The sequence below is a fragment of the Mustela lutreola genome, chromosome 12 (assembly GCF_030435805.1).
Source record: "Mustela lutreola isolate mMusLut2 chromosome 12, mMusLut2.pri, whole genome shotgun sequence".
Lineage (NCBI taxonomy): Eukaryota > Metazoa > Chordata > Mammalia > Carnivora > Mustelidae > Mustela > Mustela lutreola.
The window spans coordinates 9,523,267-9,542,781 of NC_081301.1; the positions used below are offsets into that span (position 1 = coordinate 9,523,267).

The 19,515-nt window shown below is 44.0% G+C and overlaps 1 protein-coding gene across 18 annotated transcripts in view; it reads left to right on the forward strand.

The window, feature by feature from the left end:
• The window catches only part of MAPKAP1 (MAPK associated protein 1), a 244,724-nt gene that overhangs the window by 200,830 nt on the left and 24,379 nt on the right, over positions 1-19,515 (forward strand). For 17 of the 18 annotated variants that reach the window (XM_059142980.1, XM_059142974.1, XM_059142978.1 and 14 more), the window contains 2 exons: positions 13-153; positions 14,334-14,471. In XM_059142980.1, the coding sequence (XP_058998963.1) occupies positions 13-153; positions 14,334-14,471 (279 nt within the window). The remainder of the gene's footprint in view (positions 1-12; positions 154-14,333; positions 14,472-19,515) is intronic. The other variant, XM_059142981.1, reaches the window with a different exon arrangement.

Genomic DNA, 19,515 nt, shown 5'->3' on the forward strand with positions numbered 1-19,515 from the left:
TTTCCTCCCCAGGTTCAAGGGCAGACGGAGTTTTTGAGGAAGATTCACAAATTGACATAGCTACAGTACAGGATATGCTTAGCAGCCACCATTACAAGTCATTCAAAGTCAGCATGATCCACAGACTACGATTCACAACCGATGTCCAGTTAGGTAAGTGCATGAACTGATGAGGGACTGGGCCCTTTGCATAGAAACGGGAAAAGAAACAAGATCCGGCTTTTATGTGACCTGAATGACTAATGGTGATTTGTTTTCAAAGAAAATGTTTAAACAGTGAAATGGAAAGTACCTCCTTTTCCCCCACCTGAGTGCTTGTCTTGTCTTCTTTTTTATGAAGCAGATTAGAAATAGAGCTAACTTGAGACTCTTTTCAAACTGATTGACTTCTGTGAAGTCCCATCATTCTCACCATTCTATAATTCTCTTACCTGCTATCCTTAGAACTGCTCTGTAGCGTTGCCACTTGCCTTTTTTTGCTCAGGTGAATTCATTGCTTATTCATTCATGCCTTTGTTCAGGAAGCTTTTTAATGATCTTAGAAGTTATATTTGGATCTTCAGCAAATAATCCAGAATTAACTCAATTAATATTTGGATTAATTTGTTCCAATTAAGTGCTAAATTTCTGTTTTGACTGACACATAACGGGAGTAGAAAAAGTGTCACAGTAGTCAGTATTACAGCATCATTATGGTCACGGCTGTCATTTATAGGTACGTCTGTGTATAAGGCATCATGCTAAGTGCTTCACATACACTACTGAGCAAAGGTAGGTATTTGTACCTTCGCCATTTAGCAAAGAAGGTAAATGAGGTACCAGAGAGGTAATGTCTGATGCCTGAGCTCACACAGCAGGGAGGTGGTGGTGTCGGGAGCAGAAAGCTGGTCTGGCCGACTTAAGTGCACCTGCTGCCTACAAAAGGACACTGGGAGGAGTGTGGAGCAGGCATGGATGCCAGGCTTAGTCAGGGAGCCGACCTGTACCCTGGCTCCGCCACCAGCCTCTGCCACACCGCCCCTTCCTAGGCCTTGTCTGCCTGTGTGTGAAGGGAGGAGGTTTGCACTGCAGCTCTGAGGCCCGCTGATGAGAGGTTTCTCACAGATGCTCTCTATGTGTCTCATAATAAAGGCTTTTGCAGTGTTGGTGTTAGTGTGGCTAATTTGTAATAAACCTTAGAAATCTCTGCAAATTTAAAAAAAAAAAAAAAAAAAAACCTTCACAAATATCCCTCCCCAGCCTGACTGCCCGGAGCTTAACGCACGCTGACAGGAGAGCTGAGTAAGTCAGACGGGGCGCCAGATTCGCAGCAGCTCTGAATCGTGGCTCTGCCAGTAGCTAGCCAAGTGACTTCCGCTCGCCAAGCCTCGATTCCATTGTGTCTACGCAGGAGTATCTGTAGCACCAACTTCTTCAGATTGCCTAGGGGAACAAGTCAGATGGGCCACGTGAAGCACTCAGCACAGGGCCTGCCAGGTGACAGACTTTCTGGAAATGGGAGCCATTAGTGGAACATGCAGTGGACAGACTCTGGAGCTAGAAGCTGGGGTTTAAACCCCGGCTCCTTTATTAGCTGCATCACCACAGGCCGATGGTTCAGAGCCTCACTTTCCTCATTGGTAAACTGAAGACAATAGTCTCTGTCTCACAGATTTGGGAATGAAGTGCCCTCACACATGCAGAGTACTTAGGAAGGTACCTGGCCCGTAGCAAGGCCTCAGTAAACACGCAGTACTAGGATGATGGTGATCCTAACAGACTAATCGGATGAATTAGCACCCAGGAACTTTGAACCAAAACCACAGAACCCACCTTTCTCCTTTCTGGACCTATTTCAGCCTCCTCACAAACACAAAATGCTAAATATCTAAAATGGTTAAAAAAAAAATACTTATTTATAATGTTGATTCTTAAAACATAAAAATCTTTAGTGTCTTTCTTCCTGGGGCTGCTTTTCCTGGTTCTTCTCATAGAAATAAAAATAATGAGGCTGCTCAAAAAGAAGCCAGATTCAGAACAGGGGGAAAGGTCCATACTGTATTATTCTACTATATAATGTTTAGAAATACACAAAAATAATGTTGGAGCTATAGTGATGAGTGTAAATGCCTTCCAAAAATACACAATAATCTATTGTGTAGAAGTAATAATGGTGGGTATCTGTGGGGAGAGGAGGCTGTGGTGATTGCTGGGAGTCTAGGGATGCTGGTAAGATTTCATTTCTTGATCTGGGCCCTGATTACATGCATGTGTGGACTTTGTGGAAAAATCAAGTTATGGACACTCTTAGAACCGTGCACTGGTGGTATAGAAGCTGTATTTCTAATAGAAGTTACTAAAATAAGAATTCTGTGCAGATGTCTAGTTTGTGTTTGCCTACAGTACCTTCCCAGGAACAAAAGAGTGAGTCTAGCTTTAGGAAACCCAGTAAGTAGCCCAACTGCAGCCAAGATCCAAGGCAGGAATTTTCCCAGGTGAACATCATCAGTAAGTCCACAAATTCCCAAAGTAAAAAAAAAAAAAAAAGCAGTGCTTTGGAAAGATAATCAAGATCATCAGCTCCTTTCCCACACATTATTTCCAAAGGCAAAAAGCCAAACTTTAATTCATCAGATTCTGACATGTGTATTCACTTAAAGGAAAAGGACCACAAAAGGATCTAGGGGAAGAGCCCTAGTCTGTGGTCAGAACTAGGTTTAAATCCCAGCATTATCAGTTGCCTGCAGTGTCACCTTGGAAAAATGCCTTCTCCTTTCAGTCGTAGTTTCTGTCATCTCTTGCATGGGAGTTACAACATTTACCTTTCAAGATAGAAAAAAGAGTATTTGGCCCATAGAAGCTGTATTCTGAATAGAAGCTCGTCTTAGTGTTGCTATTGTTGCCGCTGTCGACCTATTTTGCCTACAGCTTCCTGCCCTAGTCTACCATCTTGAAATTAACCACATCAGTCGGGTTAGGTAGTGGCTCTTTTGGCCAAGTTTCACTTGTAGCTACAGTAGAGAAGCCTTGTCAGGTAGAAACGGATGATGACAGTGATGGAGGTGTCTCTCCCTAGAGCAGTAGTTCTCAGAAGTGTGACAAGAGGCCAGGCCCCCGTCACCTCTGGGTGTTTCCAGTGGTACACATGGCACCCTCTGGTGGAGAGACACAGCTCCAAGGAACTTCCAGACAATCAAATGTTGTCAGAATACTTGTTTCAGTTACGAATCTAAGCTCAGTCTTGAGCATTATAAACAGAAATTGCATTCATTGATCCTAAAGAATTTTGTGACAATCACAGAAACGGCGCCCATGAGTACTACACCAGACAGTGAATAAATAAGCCCCATTTCCTACTACCACGTAGATGAGTTCTGTATGTAACTTTAGACACCCCCCTCCCTCCTTGCAAAGCGGACAACACCCTTTCGTTTTCATAGTAACAACAACAAAGACCTGCTGAGTGATCCAGGAATTCTTTCTTTCCAAAACTGAATCTACTGTAAAGTAGAGAGCAGCAAACAGCGCACCTTTTATGAGCCTTTGAGTGAGCAGCTGGGTTCTGAGATCAGTAAATAATTTATTTTATTTCAACTGACTAGCCAGGTGCTTCAGATCTTTCCTGACACTGATGGATGGCCTCCTCCTCTCATCCATCCTGTGTCAGTCAGAGCAGAGATTTCCCTCGCCCCCTGTGGCAAGTTCTTCTAAGTGGTAAGTGTCTGTGTGCGGCATTTCCCCAGCAGCCCTGCTGATTCCACAGAAAACTGCCCGTCCACTCTGAGTCAGTGGTACGTAGGAGCACGCGGCAGCAAGCAGAATTCCCAAGCTCCACGGGGCCATCACAGCTGCTTGTCTCGTGAGTGGGTAGTCATGGCCTGTGCTCCCATTTCGCCATCTGCCATCTGCTTCTGAGAAAGTCAGGCGAGGAGGGACTCAAACTTGGATCTGCAAGACCCAGACTTAAACTGATTTTCCACCAGACATTTCTGGGATTGAAAAACTTTATTGGAGTCCATTAGTGAAACTTACGGCAAAGACCTGATCTTTTTAAATAATATTAACATGAAGAATCACAATTTTTGAAAGTAGTTATCTATCAAGTGTATGTTGCTAAATGCCAGGCACTTTGCTGATCGCTCTTATTCTTGTCTCCTAGAATCCTTTCACTATTACTGGGTAGTACTGATATTATCTCCATTTCTTATGTGAGGAAACTAGGATATTGGGAACAATTACTTGTTAACTAATGAAGCTGGGATCGGAACCCAAGACTGCCTAAGCCTAAGTCTTGCATCTAGCTACCGTGTTATACCTTGAGTGCAGATTGTCATCGCACTAGCACTCTGTACCTCTGGGACAGCTTGCAGTGGACGGCCAGCCTTCACCCCGTCACCTTATTTAATCCACACAGAACACTGATGATATTACTCCCACTTCATGACTCAAAAAAACAAGGCTTAGAGGAATAAATGAAGTAATGTGATGTATACGGAGAATTTAGTGTTTACTGGCACACGGCTATTACTTAATAAACACTAACTTTCTTTCCCTCCCTCCCCGCCGTCAGGATATACAGCAGGATATCCAGTCCCAGTAACAGAACTGGGACTGAAGCCCAGTCCCATACAACAAGCCCATTCCATCAGGCCGTGGAGGCCTCAGTCATTAATAACTTGCCTTCACAAAGGAAGTGATTACTTATTGGCCAGTTCCAAAATGCTGCACGTCCTCCCTCTTCCCCTGCCCTAGCATCTGGAGGTCAGTGTCAGTGCAGCACGTGTGCTGCTGTCCCATCCTCCGTTTACATTATCAGTCACTGCACCTTTTCCCTCTGGGCCCAGATCTGACCTCAGAACCCTTGCTAATACGGCCCTATAAACGATCGCCAGCGGTCAGTTGAAGTTGCTTCTTAAGTTGAAATCTGTTCACCATCCCTGCCCTGTCAGCCTGGAAAGTTTACCACATAAAACCATCATGCCTGACCATTCCCATTATTTCTCAGAAACATTCTTGGACTATTTCATCTTGTCTACTTCCCCTCTGTGTTGGGCCTGAAAGTACAGGTGCTCTTAAGCGTAGACTTTGTTTGAGCTTATACCAAGTTGAGGTCATTTCCATTAACATGATCTTTCATATGTCTAATCCCATGTGCCTGACCATAGGGTCAGACGCTAGGACATGTGTGCTGCCCAGAGATGCCAAGGCTGACAGCTTATAGTGGGTTTGGAGAAAATGAAACTAAAAGGGTCAGATGGTGAATGCCAGCCACAATCTAGGAAGCCCAGAGTGTACTATCCGTATTTGTTGGGAAGCTGAATATTATGCCCTAGCCAAGGGGCTGCCAGAAACCCGCATAAAAAACAAAGCAGAGAGGACCAAGATACCACCATCGTACACCTCCTACTTACACAATGCATCAGGGCAGTGATTGCAACCCTGCCTGCGTATCCGAATCACCAAGTCCCTGACCTCATCCCAGACCAGCTAGCTCAGAATCTCCCCTTGATTGTGTGGCTTGGGAAATGCAGCCTCTTCGGTGTCCAAAGGACTTTCTTGCCTCTTATTCTTACCTCTTTGTCCAAGGCTTGTTTTTGCTGACTGGGCAGGTCAGCCTGATGTGCCCCATGCAGGGTCTCGGGCTGAGAAGTGCTTTGATAGTTGTGCCACTGCGTTCACTTGATCCCCTTCACCTTATCATCTGTCCGGTTAGACCTTCCCCATGGCACCAGAGGTTTAGGTTACTGAATCTGTAATATTGCGTGAATTCCATCTGGGTCGTAATTGCATATATAACCTAACATCATCCCCTAGAAGATACACAGATCCTGTGCAGGATTTGCCGATCAAGACCGTATCATAAAATAATCTTGCTGAAATGTTCCATGGCTTCCTTCCCTATCTCTTCATAAAACAATCCATATGTATAATCATAACACTTGTGATCCGAGTAGTTATTTATCAAAAATATCAAGTACAATAGCACATATCATAGAGAAGGCAGAGAGGCTTCATCTCGTGAACGGACTCCAGCCAAGCTTGCAATGGCTGCCCAGAGCATTCTGCTGAGGCGGCATCTGGAGCTGCGTCTGAGGGCAACATGAAGAAACTCTGTGATTGATTAAAAATGCCTGCCCTGGGCCTGAGCATGATGAGAGGCAGCGTATTTGCCATCTATTGTCTTCCCTGGCTTATCTGCCCTATCGCAGTTATTATTTAACCCCCTAGTCAATACCTACGAGCCAGCGCTCAGGGAAGACTTCATTACGGTGCCGTTTCTTAATATACAATATGCAGACTTACGAAGCACATTAACACGAGACTAAATGAGTGAAAGCAAACAGCTGTGGCCTGCACTTTTTTTTTTTTCTCCTCACTCTGGTGCTCTATGTGGCTCTATGAATAAAATACTTGTCCCTGTCATTTTCCAGTTGGGGTACCTACGGAGTATAGTTCGAGTAATTACATAATCTGGAAATGAGGGTTCTTAGCAAGTGGATGGGTTTTCCCTCCACTTCTGTTTCATTTCCTTTCCGAATACTAAGTAGATACCCTCCTCCATTCAGATACACAGAAATGATCATGAGAGACCTCTATCACACTTAGCTCCAAAATCCCTGGGTCCGCTGAGTAATTGGAGGATGGCAATTCTAATATCATGTGATTGTTCTGTCCCTGTTGTGACATTTTCTGAACCAAAATTTGCAATAGAACTTAACAAGAACTAATGAGTTTATGAAAGAGCAGGACAAATACTATCAAGACTACCTCCAGAAACAAAAAATTTTTTTACATTAGTGCTTAATGCAGTGACTGATTGGGTTGAGGGAAAAACCCCCTGATAGGGAATGGCAGAAACTCAAGGTTTTTCCTAACTGTGTACCTTCCTCTAATTCCCCGCTCCCAGACCTACCCTTTTGAGAACACCTGTTGAATAATCCAGGATTATTACTGACAGTGTATCGGGTTCCTCACATGGTTGAGAAAGCCTTGAGAATTGGAAAAGTTGAAAGCGACCGGCATAAAGAAATTAATGGGGATAGGATAAGGGAGCGTCCATCAAAGTTCTGTATTCCTTTTAGCATGCCCTCACCCTTGGCGTTTGAGCCCAAGGAAGATCTTGTCTTTCCCCACTCTACGAGTGATAGCATAAATTCTCTTAGGAAATGGCATATGCGTCCCAACTGGATACTATAAGCTCACTTGAAGTATCTGTTTACCGGGAGAATATTAGTTTGGGAAACTAACTTCCCTAATACACAATCTTTGTAAGTGCCTTCTTTACAGAGAGCCCTTAGTCCTCATCCAGGGACAGGTGTTACTGGGTGAATTGGTCCCAGGTCTCGTTCAGTAGGCTCTACCCTTGTGCTGAGCACTGTGCTGAGTTCGGCTCTACATTCATGGTCTCATTCATGCTCAGGCCACCCGTTAGTTTTCATTCTGAAGATAATGGCCTAGTCAAGTACACTCAGGCTTGTCACTCAGTCCCTAACTGACCACACATTGGAACTGGCAGCTCTTAGCTATAGTTCCCAAAAGGTTTCAGATGGTTAGCACTTGAATGGAACCAGTGATTCTGGGCCTAGTATCCCACTTGATCTCAAGAATATAAGGCTCTACTGGTCTCATAATAGTTTGGGCCAAAATATGATATTGTTTTCTATTTTGGGTCCCTAAGGGAGACAGTGCTTTTCATACTGTAACGCATTTGATGGCAGTGTGAATATACCCACTATATAAACTTAATGCATTGAGACAGGAGAGCTGGTCTGTTTAAACCCTGGCCTGATAGCTTGGGGATATGAATTATGGGTATAGCTCTGTCATTAATGGGTGACATCGGACAAGTCATATCCCCACCCTGAGCCTCAATTTCTTCATATGGAGAATATAAGCCCCAGGCTAGGAGATCTCTGAGGTCTCATTAAGCCCAAACAGCCTTTGTATCTGATCCTGTGTGTAAATTCAGACAAGTTTCAAAGACTTCCCTGACTGCTCTGTGGACGCTATCGATTGGCCGTGTGGATTCAGCACAATCCACTCCAGCAAAGAGTTGTTCAGTGACACTCCCCGGGGCTTTTCCAGGCTTTCATAAGGCTCTAGGTAACCCGAAGACAAGAGGATTGTAGAATTATATAAAAAGCTACTCCCGGATTTAACAACAGTGGAGCTTTTCTAGTCTTAGATTCAGAGTTGTAGGAAATTGATGAATGAACCACAGCTCATGATGTCTGAGCAAATAAATAATAACTCAGGAAATACACTGAGGCACGGAATATTAAATGCCCTAATTTTTGCTGAATTTGTGTTTTAGCTTCTTAGAAGGGTATTTTAAGTGTCCCCTAGGGGAGGTTGTGTCTCCTGAGAGTCAGGTGTGCACCTCTGGGGCAATAGGAAGTGGCGAACTGGTCAGGACACATCCTGGAGTTGGTCATATAGACCTGGGCTTCAGCCCAGCTTTGCCACTTTCTGACTTGATTCACCCTGTGGAAGTACGTCATTTCAGCTTTCTGCACTTTCTCTAATAATCTCACTGATAACCAATTGAGCCATCTTATGTGCCAGGCACTCTGTTGGGTTTTTTACATGCTTATGTCATGCCATCTTCATGACATCCTTGGTACTGTTTGTTACCCCCTTTTACAGAGGAGGAAGCTCAGGCTTATGAGGGGAAAAGTATGTTCTCCCAGGATAACAGTAGTGGGAATGTGCCGGCAAAAGCAAGAGCCCCAAACTAATGACCTAGAGACCTTGGAGTTGGTTGGGGCTGGGGGGAGGGGCAGGGGGGTTCCCCGTGGTGCAAGTGCTTCCACAGCTCCAGGTGTGAGAACAGTCTTCCTGATGTCAAGCTTAACTATTGGTGGAGGTTACAGGAAAGAAGAATGGCCAGTGACCCTTGGTGATGGAAGATTACTACAAGGATGCAGAGAGTGAGGCTATTGGATTCCCCAGCTGGACACTTGTTCTGAATCCTGGTGCTCCCAAGGCTAGGATGTAGAGCAGATCCTAGAGATAATACTCCCAGACCAGGGCCAGTCAGGCCCCTTGTTCACATCCCTTCTGGGGCTCCCTGAGCTTCCTGTCCAGACCCTCATTTCTGGGTCTGTGTCCCATCTCTTAGCCCAGTGCCTAACCCCCAATAATGACAGTCATGAGAAGTAGTGGTATAGATCACCAGTGATGTGTGCAGCACTATTCCAAGCACTTGACACATCTTACTTAATCATCACAAAAGCCCAGGATGTAAATTCTGTTACTGTCACCACTTTACAGTAACTTGTCCAAAGCCACTTGATCAGGAAGTAGGCAAACTGACGCTCCAACTTAAGACACTCTGGCTCTGAAGTCTGTGTCGCTTCCTTCTCTGCGTCACTGCCTTCCTGATCAGAAGTGTGGTGAGCTCTCAGTAAGCTGCTCAACGCTAGAGGACCCAGCACAGGGGTGCCAAAGTAGGTATCCAGTGTGTTAGCAGAAGATGATGTACGTGCTCATTTCCTTTTATGGAAATCTTCTGGTTGGTTAAAACAGATGAAGGTCTCCTTGTGATAACTCTAAAGCTTGGGACACATAGTTTCCCCAGAGAGTTGTACATACATTAGAGTTGCGTTTTTGTTTATTTTGAGCTGTCTTGTTAGGGAAGGATTTATGTGCTGGCATTGACATAGGACAGCAATCAGGCATTGTTTTCTGCTTTGACAGTTGGCGTGATAGTTTGCTTCCAGTGAAGTTTGACTCACTGTATCTGGAAGCTGTCAGAAGTGGGAGCATGAAAAGGTCATGACGGATGGCCATGGATAAGTGGGTAGGGAAGGAGAGCTGGTAAAAGAAGACAAGTGACATCCCTTGCTTCTGAGGGAAGGGGCTGACACTGTCCACTTCAGGCCAGCCCCCCATACTGTCTTCCTTGCTTCTCACAGCTGGTCAGGTAGAGCCTGTGGGGGTGGCCGTAATGCCACAGCGGGAACCCTTCCCAGCCGCTCAGCCACTGGGTGCTTGAGAGCTGCTAGCTGGACGTAGTCTTTGTTTAGGGCTGCTTTCATGATTACGCATCCCAGGATTCAACATACTCCCTTCCTCACACTGGAAAAGTTGGGAAAGGGTACTAAATCCTGAAGTAGAAACCAAGAAAATGTCAGATCCTAAAATGAGGTTTGTTTTTATTTTGGGTGAAATTTCTGTTTTGGAATAATACAGAAAAGGAAAGGGTGTAATCTTACTAACCAGAATTGACCACCGTTACCAGTTTGGAGCGTATCCGTTAGATCTCCTTTCTATAAATATTTTTCCTGTCCTTTTCACTTAGCTTCACAAGAATTTTTCCAAGTCAAAGCTTTTCTCATACATATTTTTTTCATGGTTGTGTTGTATTCTCTCATAGTTGGATTAACTGTTCCTCTATCAGCCATTTAAGTTGGAGAAACGTAAACTTAACATAAGCCAACTTCCCTTGTTTTCTGGGACATATGTTTATAATTTGAATTACTTAAAAACAGTGCCTAAGGGACACTTTAAGGAGCACGCCTGTCCTTCCATCGTGGCTTCACACAAAAGCTTTAGCTAAGGACATTAAAACCATGCTCAGTGGTCATACAGAAGAATATTGGTAGGATTTCAGGCTCCGATTTGCCATGTTTGAACAAAAATAGGTGTGCACTTATTGTCACATTTGAATGTTTATTTGTTCCTTGGTAAAAATTGAAAGAGGACATTATAGACTAGTTGGGCAGAATTCCCCATTATGTCTGGGTCCAGCTGAATGAGGCTGTGCAGAGCAGTGGGAAATACCATACTTGGGAACCAGGCAGCTCTGGGCTTAAAAGTTCCCCAAGCCAGGACAAGCACCTTCGCCCCTCCTGGGCATGTAATATAGAACACCTAGCACAGTTCTTGCAGAAGAGTGAAGTGGCTAAGCTTTGCCACTTTTTAACTGTGTGATCTTGGGCAAGTTACTTAACCTCTCTGTGCTTCAGTTTTCTCATCTATAAAATAGGGGCAAATATAGTAACCAGTGGGATAAGGGTATCCTGAGATTTTAATCAATGCACACAAAGAATTTCTAACCATGCTGACATGTGTTTGCTGCCAGTGGTGTTCACCCCTCTTTGCCCCCAGTCTGGACTGTCATGCCAGCCTCCTGACTGGTCACCTCTCCACCGGGCTGGGACTCCCGGGCAGGGACAGAAGTGGTCTCTCTTTGCTTCCAGGCTAGGTTCTGGAGACTCTTCAGCAGCGTTCTTGGTCCTTCGGGGAGAATGGGCTCCAAGGCTAGACCACCTCAGGCCCACCAGAACTGGAAAGCAGAGGGTCGTCACTTGTGCAGCGGGAGCAGATTAGCTCCTGTGGGCTGTGGGCCCTGTTTGAAGAAGCTAAGACTCACACACATCTCAAGTAGGGTGAGATTATTTAATGTACAAAAGGATTTTTCCCATCAGGAAATATCCCCCTACAGGTTCCTTTAAATAGTGACTCCTCTAGGCAGGCAAGTGTTTTACAGATCATTAACTACTTGACTGAACGCCTGCAGGGCAGAGAAACTTAAAACTAAAGTGTTGGGAGCCCCTGCCAATTACAGATCAATCCAAAATGAATACAGAGTATCTCTGGAACTAGAAGTCAGTGGGAAAATGTGACTTGATTCAGAAAAAATCTGATTTACAGGCAACTTTTTGGGAACACACCAGTTGTTTAAATGGTGTTCCACCTGCCTGCCCATCTTGAACCTAATGCATTCATCTCCCACATCTTCATTCCCCAAACGCTGGAATTGGGGTTCCCCTCTGCGAACCGTGACTGCACAATAATGCCCGGAAAGGGCGTCATTGGGAAAGTGTTCTTGTGGCCGTGCAGAGCGCAGGCAATTGATGCAGAGATAGAGCCCGAAATGGATGAACTATACAGTAACAATTTGCAGATAAAAATAATAGAAGTTAAAGTGTACTTTACATGATAAAAGAAAGATGAAAGAGGACGAGAGTCTGTTCCATCTGAGATGGTTACAAAAGTCCTGCTTTGTGAAGTAGGCTCTGTTGAAAAGATTGATGCCATGGGGAGTGACCTTGGCTTGGAGCAGGAGCTGGTGATGTATGTATGAGCATCCCTCTGCTAAATGGACCCAGATTTGTAGCACTAATATACATGGGAGCCCAGAACCAAACTCAGTACGGCAATAAATCAACAGCCACTTTGGGTGTCATTTCTGGTTTATATTCCACTATTGTTCTATCACTTTAATTCATGTCACTATCATCTTTTCATCTGGAACAGTTTTATATAATTTTCCAGTGGAGTTACCTGACAAATCCTATCAAATTAACAAGGTACATTAACAATATTGACTGACTACGGCTTCAGGAGTTGTGGGGCCGTAGAACAAAATTTTAAAGCCATACCTCTCTGGTGATGATTCCCCACCCCCCCCCACACACTTCTCTTTCTGAGAAGGGAATGTGGGGCAGGGTTTATTCCACATAAGAGATTTGCACATTTATTTTGCTCTGCTCGTTTTTGACTTTTATAAATGTCAAAATAAGCAGAGGAAGGAGAGGGGACCAAAACAAAACAAAACAAAACACTTGCTACCAATAGCCATGGCATAAGTACTTTTCTTCTTTCAGGGAACTGTAGAAATGTCCAGATCTTTAACAATTAATGACCAAATTGGAGGGAATAGTGTAACTGGGTAGTCATAATCTATTTTAAGTGAAATGTAATAAAATTGGTCTCCTGATACATTCTCACCCTCCTGAAATCATCTAGACCTGAACGGCCAGAGTCCACTGAACTTATGACATTGTGCCTGATTGAAATATGGTGTTCCTGAAATATGTCTAATGACAAATTCCAGCATTCAATTAATAAAAAAATACCAATTGTTCATCTTTTCGAAAGACCACCCAGTAATGGCCAGGGTTAAGCAACTGTACTGCACTGTCTCCTCTGAAGACAGCAGATGAGACTCTACCAGAGTCTGCACGGTCTCTTGCTTTTCTTTGTCTGCTATTTGGAATTTCTTTATTCATAAAACAAAATAGAAATGGATTGTGTAGCAGACCTAATCACTAGAATTTTTTTTATATTTGTTTTCTTGTTTAATTTTGAATTTGCTCTCAGAGTGTGATCTTGGTGTTATTGGGGGGTTTTGTTTGTTTGTTTCTTAATTGAGCTCTTTATCTGCTTTTTCTCCTGGTCTATGAAGTTTCTCATGTTGTCTTGAAAAATTCCTGAGTGTGATCCATGGGGTGAAATGTATTAATTCTGATGGTCTTTTTGTTACAGTATGTACATTTGATGGTTTTAATTATCTCCTATCTTCACTTGATTTTGCTTTTTTCCACTTTGCCCCTGACCTTTAAAGTATGGCCTAAATATTAATTACTTTCAAGATTCTCTCTGGGGCCCACTCTGGAAGGCATATTGAAGGTTTTTGTCTCACTCCATGAACATATTCCTCGATTTTCGGCAGAAAGGGGAGCAGAGCACATCTAGCCCAGATCGTGTGTGTCCAGCTGAGCATGTACTGCTCAGTGACACCGGGAGAGCCATTGCCAGGCATCGCCGCTGTTATCCTGGGACACCTTTCATCCCTGGCATTACCTTTGTTCTCCGAAAACCTTTGCTCCCCGCCACTGTACAGTATGTTATGTCTTCCACAGCTCTGAAAATGAAACCTGAAGTACCAGTGTTTAACATGCTGGATTCCTGTTGTAAAGTCTTTGTTGCATAAAGCTCACACCCAGTGCTGTTTCTCCCTCAGCGGAGAATCAGTGACCTCCACAGACTGAAGCCAAGCTCCCAGACTTGAACTTGGAAGGCTTTATGTAAAGGACCCTTTGATCCCCCTGTGACTTCCTCTCAATATAGCTGGGATAATTATTTAGTGTCAGAGAAGGAAAGAGAGAGATTTTTTCCTATTTTTAGCGTGTAAGATTCTTCAAGACCAGAAAGAAAGAAAAGAAAGATCACTGATCAAAAAAAAATTTTTTTTTAATGAACTTCACGTTATGGTTTATTTCATTACAACACAGAGGTGTTGTGTAGGATTAACAATATGTAGGTAAACTCTGTATTGTATCTGTGGTACATCTAAGACAGCATGTTTCTTAATAGCTTTTTTGTATGGGTTTTGGTGGTTTTTCCCCCCAACTAACCCACCCGGAAAACCAGTGTGTGCCCTTCGTGTGCCATTTGGAGTCTGATAAGCTGGTGGCATTCCCCAAAGCCATAAGAAAGAGCTCTTCTCATCCAATTTAGGATTTATAAAACTGGTCAAATGATTACACTGAAATCACTTACACCTTCCACTTTTTGTGGCTTCTTTTTTGTCCTCCCACACCCCCCCAACCCCGGCCTTACAGGTATCTCTGGAGACAAAGTAGAGATAGACCCGGTTACGAATCAGAAAGCCAGCACTAAGTTTTGGATTAAGCAGAAACCCATCTCAATCGATTCTGACCTGCTCTGTGCCTGTGACCTTGCTGAAGAAAAAAGCCCCAGTGAGTAGTCCCTTTTATTTATGTCTTCTTTCTCTCTTCCCCCTCTTCCCCTCTGTGTGCTGGGTGCCAGGAGAATATATTGCCACCGTGTCCTTTTTTTCCTTGGGTCTGTTTAATTCATTACCAGAAATTTCTTTTAATCAAACAGGATTGTATTATGGTGCCCAGAGCCTGACATGGACCCCCATCCTGTTAGGTCTGGATGGCAGCAGAGAACCTCACAGCCTGGCTTCTGACCTTAGAAGCCCTGCCCTGGGGGATGGGGGCGGGTTCCTGCTGAGAATTTGACTCACCAGAGCCCTCATTTCACTCTGTGCTCCCTTCCTCTTCCCATGTGGGGGACTTGAGCAGTCAGACCCGGACCTGCCTGCCTTCTTTGCCAGATCGAGGGAAGCTGGGAGATTTCGTGTGGCAGCCAAAGACTAGATTTAGATATCCATCAAGCCGGAAGTGTCAACACCCTCCAGATTATTGGCAGCTGCATGACCTACCAGCTCATAATTAAACTCCTGCCTGGTCCTGCAGAAGAGATCGCTGCTGGGTTGGCACTCCTCTGCTTAAATTATCGAAGTAGATACAGTCTGGTTGTATATTTTGGCATATTATATTTTTGCAGCTAAGTAATTGAGTGTAGTATTTAGATTAATCATTTTTAAGACTTTAGTCCCATCGAGAGGCAGAAAGGACACGGATCACACTGAAATTCCTCCATGGAAGAAAAAAGTTTAAACCGTACAAGTTGCCTGGGAAAGGCTGCAAGACAGCAGTTGTCAGAGTCTGGTACATACCAGCATTGCCTGTGGAGCCTATTTAAAACAGTTCTCCAGGGCCCATCCCCAACGGGTTCTTTTTTTTATTTTTTTTTAAGATTTATTTATTTTATTAGCGTGCATGCACGAGTTGGGGGAGGGGCAGAGGGAAAGAATCTTCAAGCAGACTCCCTGCTGAGCGGGTGGCCTGATGCAGGGCTCGATCTCACCACTCAAGAGATCATGAGGTCATGACCTGAGCCAAAACCAGGAGTCAGACACTTAACCCGACTAAGCCACCCAGACACCCCTCCCCAGTGGGTTCTGGTTCATTAACTTGGAGGATGACGTGAGCTTCTAAGTTTTGTTAATCTCCTTTATTCCAGTGCCCACTGAATTGGGGAACAAATGTTACAAAGAATCACATACTCAAAAGGGACGATAAGGAATAGGCCAGTAAGTGTTTATCATATGGTTCAAGCTTTTGAGATAACACTGACTGAGCAGGGACCTAAAAAAGCAGAGAGCCCCATGAAGGGGTCTCATGGACAGGGCACCTGCCACATTGCATTTATGGGTGGGTGTTTGTGTTTTGTCACATCCAGCTGTACTAGGCTACATAGTCTCCTCCTTTCAACCCATTAGTCTCCAGCTTGTCAGGAAGGGCGAATTCAGTGGTACAGGGGAAAGGAGGCAAGGTGTGCCCATCTACCCCCCACACACACACTTCTGCCATTCTTTTCATCCCAGTGAGGGGATTCTGCAAGATGGCTGCCAGAAAGGGCTGGTGAGAAACTTGCTTACCATTCTGAGGCCCTTGCTTCTGCCTCTAGATAAACATCTTCTTCCTAATTCCTCTCACTCCAGCTTATCAGCCAATAAAGATGTCATTGTTCTAGCATCTTTCTTCCCAAGAATTCAGGATGCTTTGAAAAGTAACATTGTGTAAATTCTCCATGTCTCTGAGAAATGAAAGGCAGTCACATGTTCATAGAGGGATAAGCTGGAGTAGAAAGGTTAGGGAAAGAGCTAGAAATAGGATTCACATTTCTTTTACACTCATACGAAGACACTCACTTGCCAAGGAAGGCTGTGTGTGATTCAGGCACTGAACGGTGAGAGTGTAACGCACCCCATCCAAGAGGAAAGGAAGAAAAGATGCACAGCCACCACCTCCAGTGGCCTCTTGCCGTTAGGCAGTCAGGAAGCAAGCATTACCCATCTCCGAGAGTGAGGGCAAGTCTCAAGACTTGAGGATACCGAGCAGACATGATGCTCGCCATTTCAGTATTGGCAGTTCAGCAAGGAGAATCTTTTGTCTTATTTTCAGACCTGCCGGAGGGGGGGCGGTTCTGTGTAAAAACTGCACATGTGGGTCCTAGGGAGGATTCCTGCTCTCTTATTCTGGCTCCAGAGATCTAGAAATTGTGGTTTCCTTGAACAGAGAGGCTCACTGTCCCATGAGACATTTCCCAAACCCCTGTTGCCCATCACAGTGCTTTCCAACCCATGTTCCTCAGAGCTTTAGGTTCTGGGGGGTGGGGGGTGGAAGGGGGGACCTCAGGGGCCTGGAGGCGGGGCAAGGGACAGGTTTGGGCGTAAGGTCGCCCCTTCAACCAATAGAGTACTACTTTTTTCTATTTGGGGATTCTGCATTTAAAAAGTCAACCAGTTCTTTTGGTCTCACAAAACAAACTGAGGATTGTGGGGCGTGGTAATAGGGAGGTGAGGTGGGGTTGTGGAGGACACTGGGGAAGGCATGTGCCATGGTGAGTGCTGTGAAGTGTGTAAACCTGGCGATTCACAGACCTGTACCCCTGGGGCTAATAATACATTATATGTCAATAAAAAATTAAAAATTACTTTAAAAAATAATCAAAATAAAAAGTCAACGAATTAAAAAGGATTTTGCTGCTAAAAAAAAGTTTGAAAGTTGCAGACTCACAGAATAGACTCCAGACTCCTTAGCAAAGGGCTTTACAGACATTGACCACTCCAGGCACGCAGCCCACAATTTCCCATCCTGGACTTGGGGTATAGCCGCTATGAACTGTTTCCCACAAACACACCTCGCATTGTGCGCTGCTGCTGTTCCCAGGGCCTGGAGTGCGCGTCCCCGCTGCCCGGCCCGCTGACGGCCTCAGTTCAGGCGCCTCCAGTTCCTCATGCCCGGCTCCTGCTCCAGGGTCGGGCTCTCTGACTTCGTCTCACCTCTGGCACAGCAGCTCTCCAGCTGCGCTGTGGTTAATGAAGTCTGTCCGTCTGTCCCACCCCCATCTCCGTGCTCAGCTGTCTGATCCCGGAACCGGTTTCTGTAGCCCCATCCCTAACCCAGTGCCTACCTACCTCAGTGAATGTTTGCTGTCTCCACACTGCCCTTACTGAGGCCAGAATTTAGAAACCAAAAGTTTCTCAGCATAATTTATGCTGTAAAGTGCCCAAACAAAGATGTATTAACTGAATCAGCTTGATGCTGTGTTATTTTTTTTTTAATGATTTCCAGTATCTTCATCAAATTAATTCAGTGACTTAATCTAAAAAGTTCATCTTCAAGACCATCATCAGACCACAGAATTAATCTATGGGGCTGCTGCTTCTTCTTCTTTTCTTAAAGGATTAATGGTAACCCCTTTTATCTTTTGTGTCTGTTGAACCTTAGAAAAAAGTTATTTTAACAGCACTAAAGAAATGAAAGTCACTATATTTCATAAGTTTAGCCTGTGATTTTTATCAGCATAGTGATGTATGTTTGTAGCTGAGTTTACATCAAAAATTATTCTTGGGGCCTTCTTGAATGAATTATGGCAAAGAGAGAGAGTCTAGAAATAGATAAGGTTTTTGATTTCTGCAATATATTTCCTTTTTCGTGTTTTTATCTCTCGTAACACAAGTGTCTTGCCGAAGACTGGAACGTGTGACCAACTGGAATAATTTCGTTGTGAAAACAGCCGACGTGTTATTAAACAGCCTTCTTTACAAAAAAGGCAGTAAGTGTTGGGAGGATAATGAAGTTGTCCCGGTCTGTCTTGAGACATGTTTGTCAGAATTTTGAACAGAAAAGAAACGGTTTTTAAAACCTTCAAATATGGCCAGTTTGCAGTGTTTATTGAAAAAGCCTCTGTCAAACCATTAATTTGGTCGTCATAAGGAACACAGCTCAAGTTTAATTGACGCCATATCCAAAAAGTATGTGAATAGCGGACTTGGCAAAGGGACTGAGCTGTAGAGCGCCTGCAGTGAGACACGTAATTACACATACCATGGATCAGAAAGACCCAGACTCTGCAGCCGGGCTCCATAAATAGCCGTTCTATGGCTCTCTTTGCTTCCCCTAACTTCTCCCTCGTAGGCTGCGTTCTCACAAGGAAGATTTACTGCTCTGTCCCTGTGAGTGTTTAAGGACCTGGAACTTAATGACTAAATAGATACATGCCTTAGATGAAATTTGTACATATAAATATGGACTCTTACCAGAGTTAGTGGAGAAAATCTGTGTATCAAAAGCCCTGAGAAATTAAGAATAAATTCTGCCTTTCTAGATTGGAGAGGGAGGAAAAAAAAAAATGCTGCATGCTGCCATTATTATTCAAATCAGTGATTTCACAGTCTGGTTTTGCCACTCCTTAGGATAGCTTTTGCTATTTTGAAAGATGTCACAAACCTCTAAAAGATGAATTCATTTTAATTCATTTTAACTGAACGAATATGTATACAGCGCATAGAAGGGGAGACTGTTTCCCCATTAGGACCTACCATGGCATTCTCCATCCTTGTAGGGGTCTAAACCTAGGCGTTGGATGTAGCGGGCTCTCTTTTTAAGTGCTAGCCTCAAATTCCAACACTGAAAACAAAAGCAAGGGACCTTTCTTTTAAACTAACACCCTTCAGAGACTCTCAGGCTGTATTTAAATAAAGTACCAGACTCAACCACGCCAGGTCTGGTTTTATCATAAGAAGGTTGTGCAGGTTTCGAGTCTTTAAAGGAAGCAGCCTATCATTAAGAAATCAGATTTAAACCTTAATAAAGTAGCTGTCGTCTTTATAGCTGAAAAGAGCTCTGTATCTCAATTAAGTATAGATAATAGAAAATCTTAAGGAAGCAACATAATAGAGGTAACCTGATTATGTTCTCTTGCAATAGTATAATTTAAAGGAAATCTGATTCTGTTGATGCTGGTGGGGGATTGCTTGTTTGGTTGTTTTTGTTTTGTTTTTGTCCAGAACAGTGTTTGGATACAGGATAGGAACTCTTTGGGATTATGAGTCAACCACAACTGCAGGAGACTGTCAAGCCG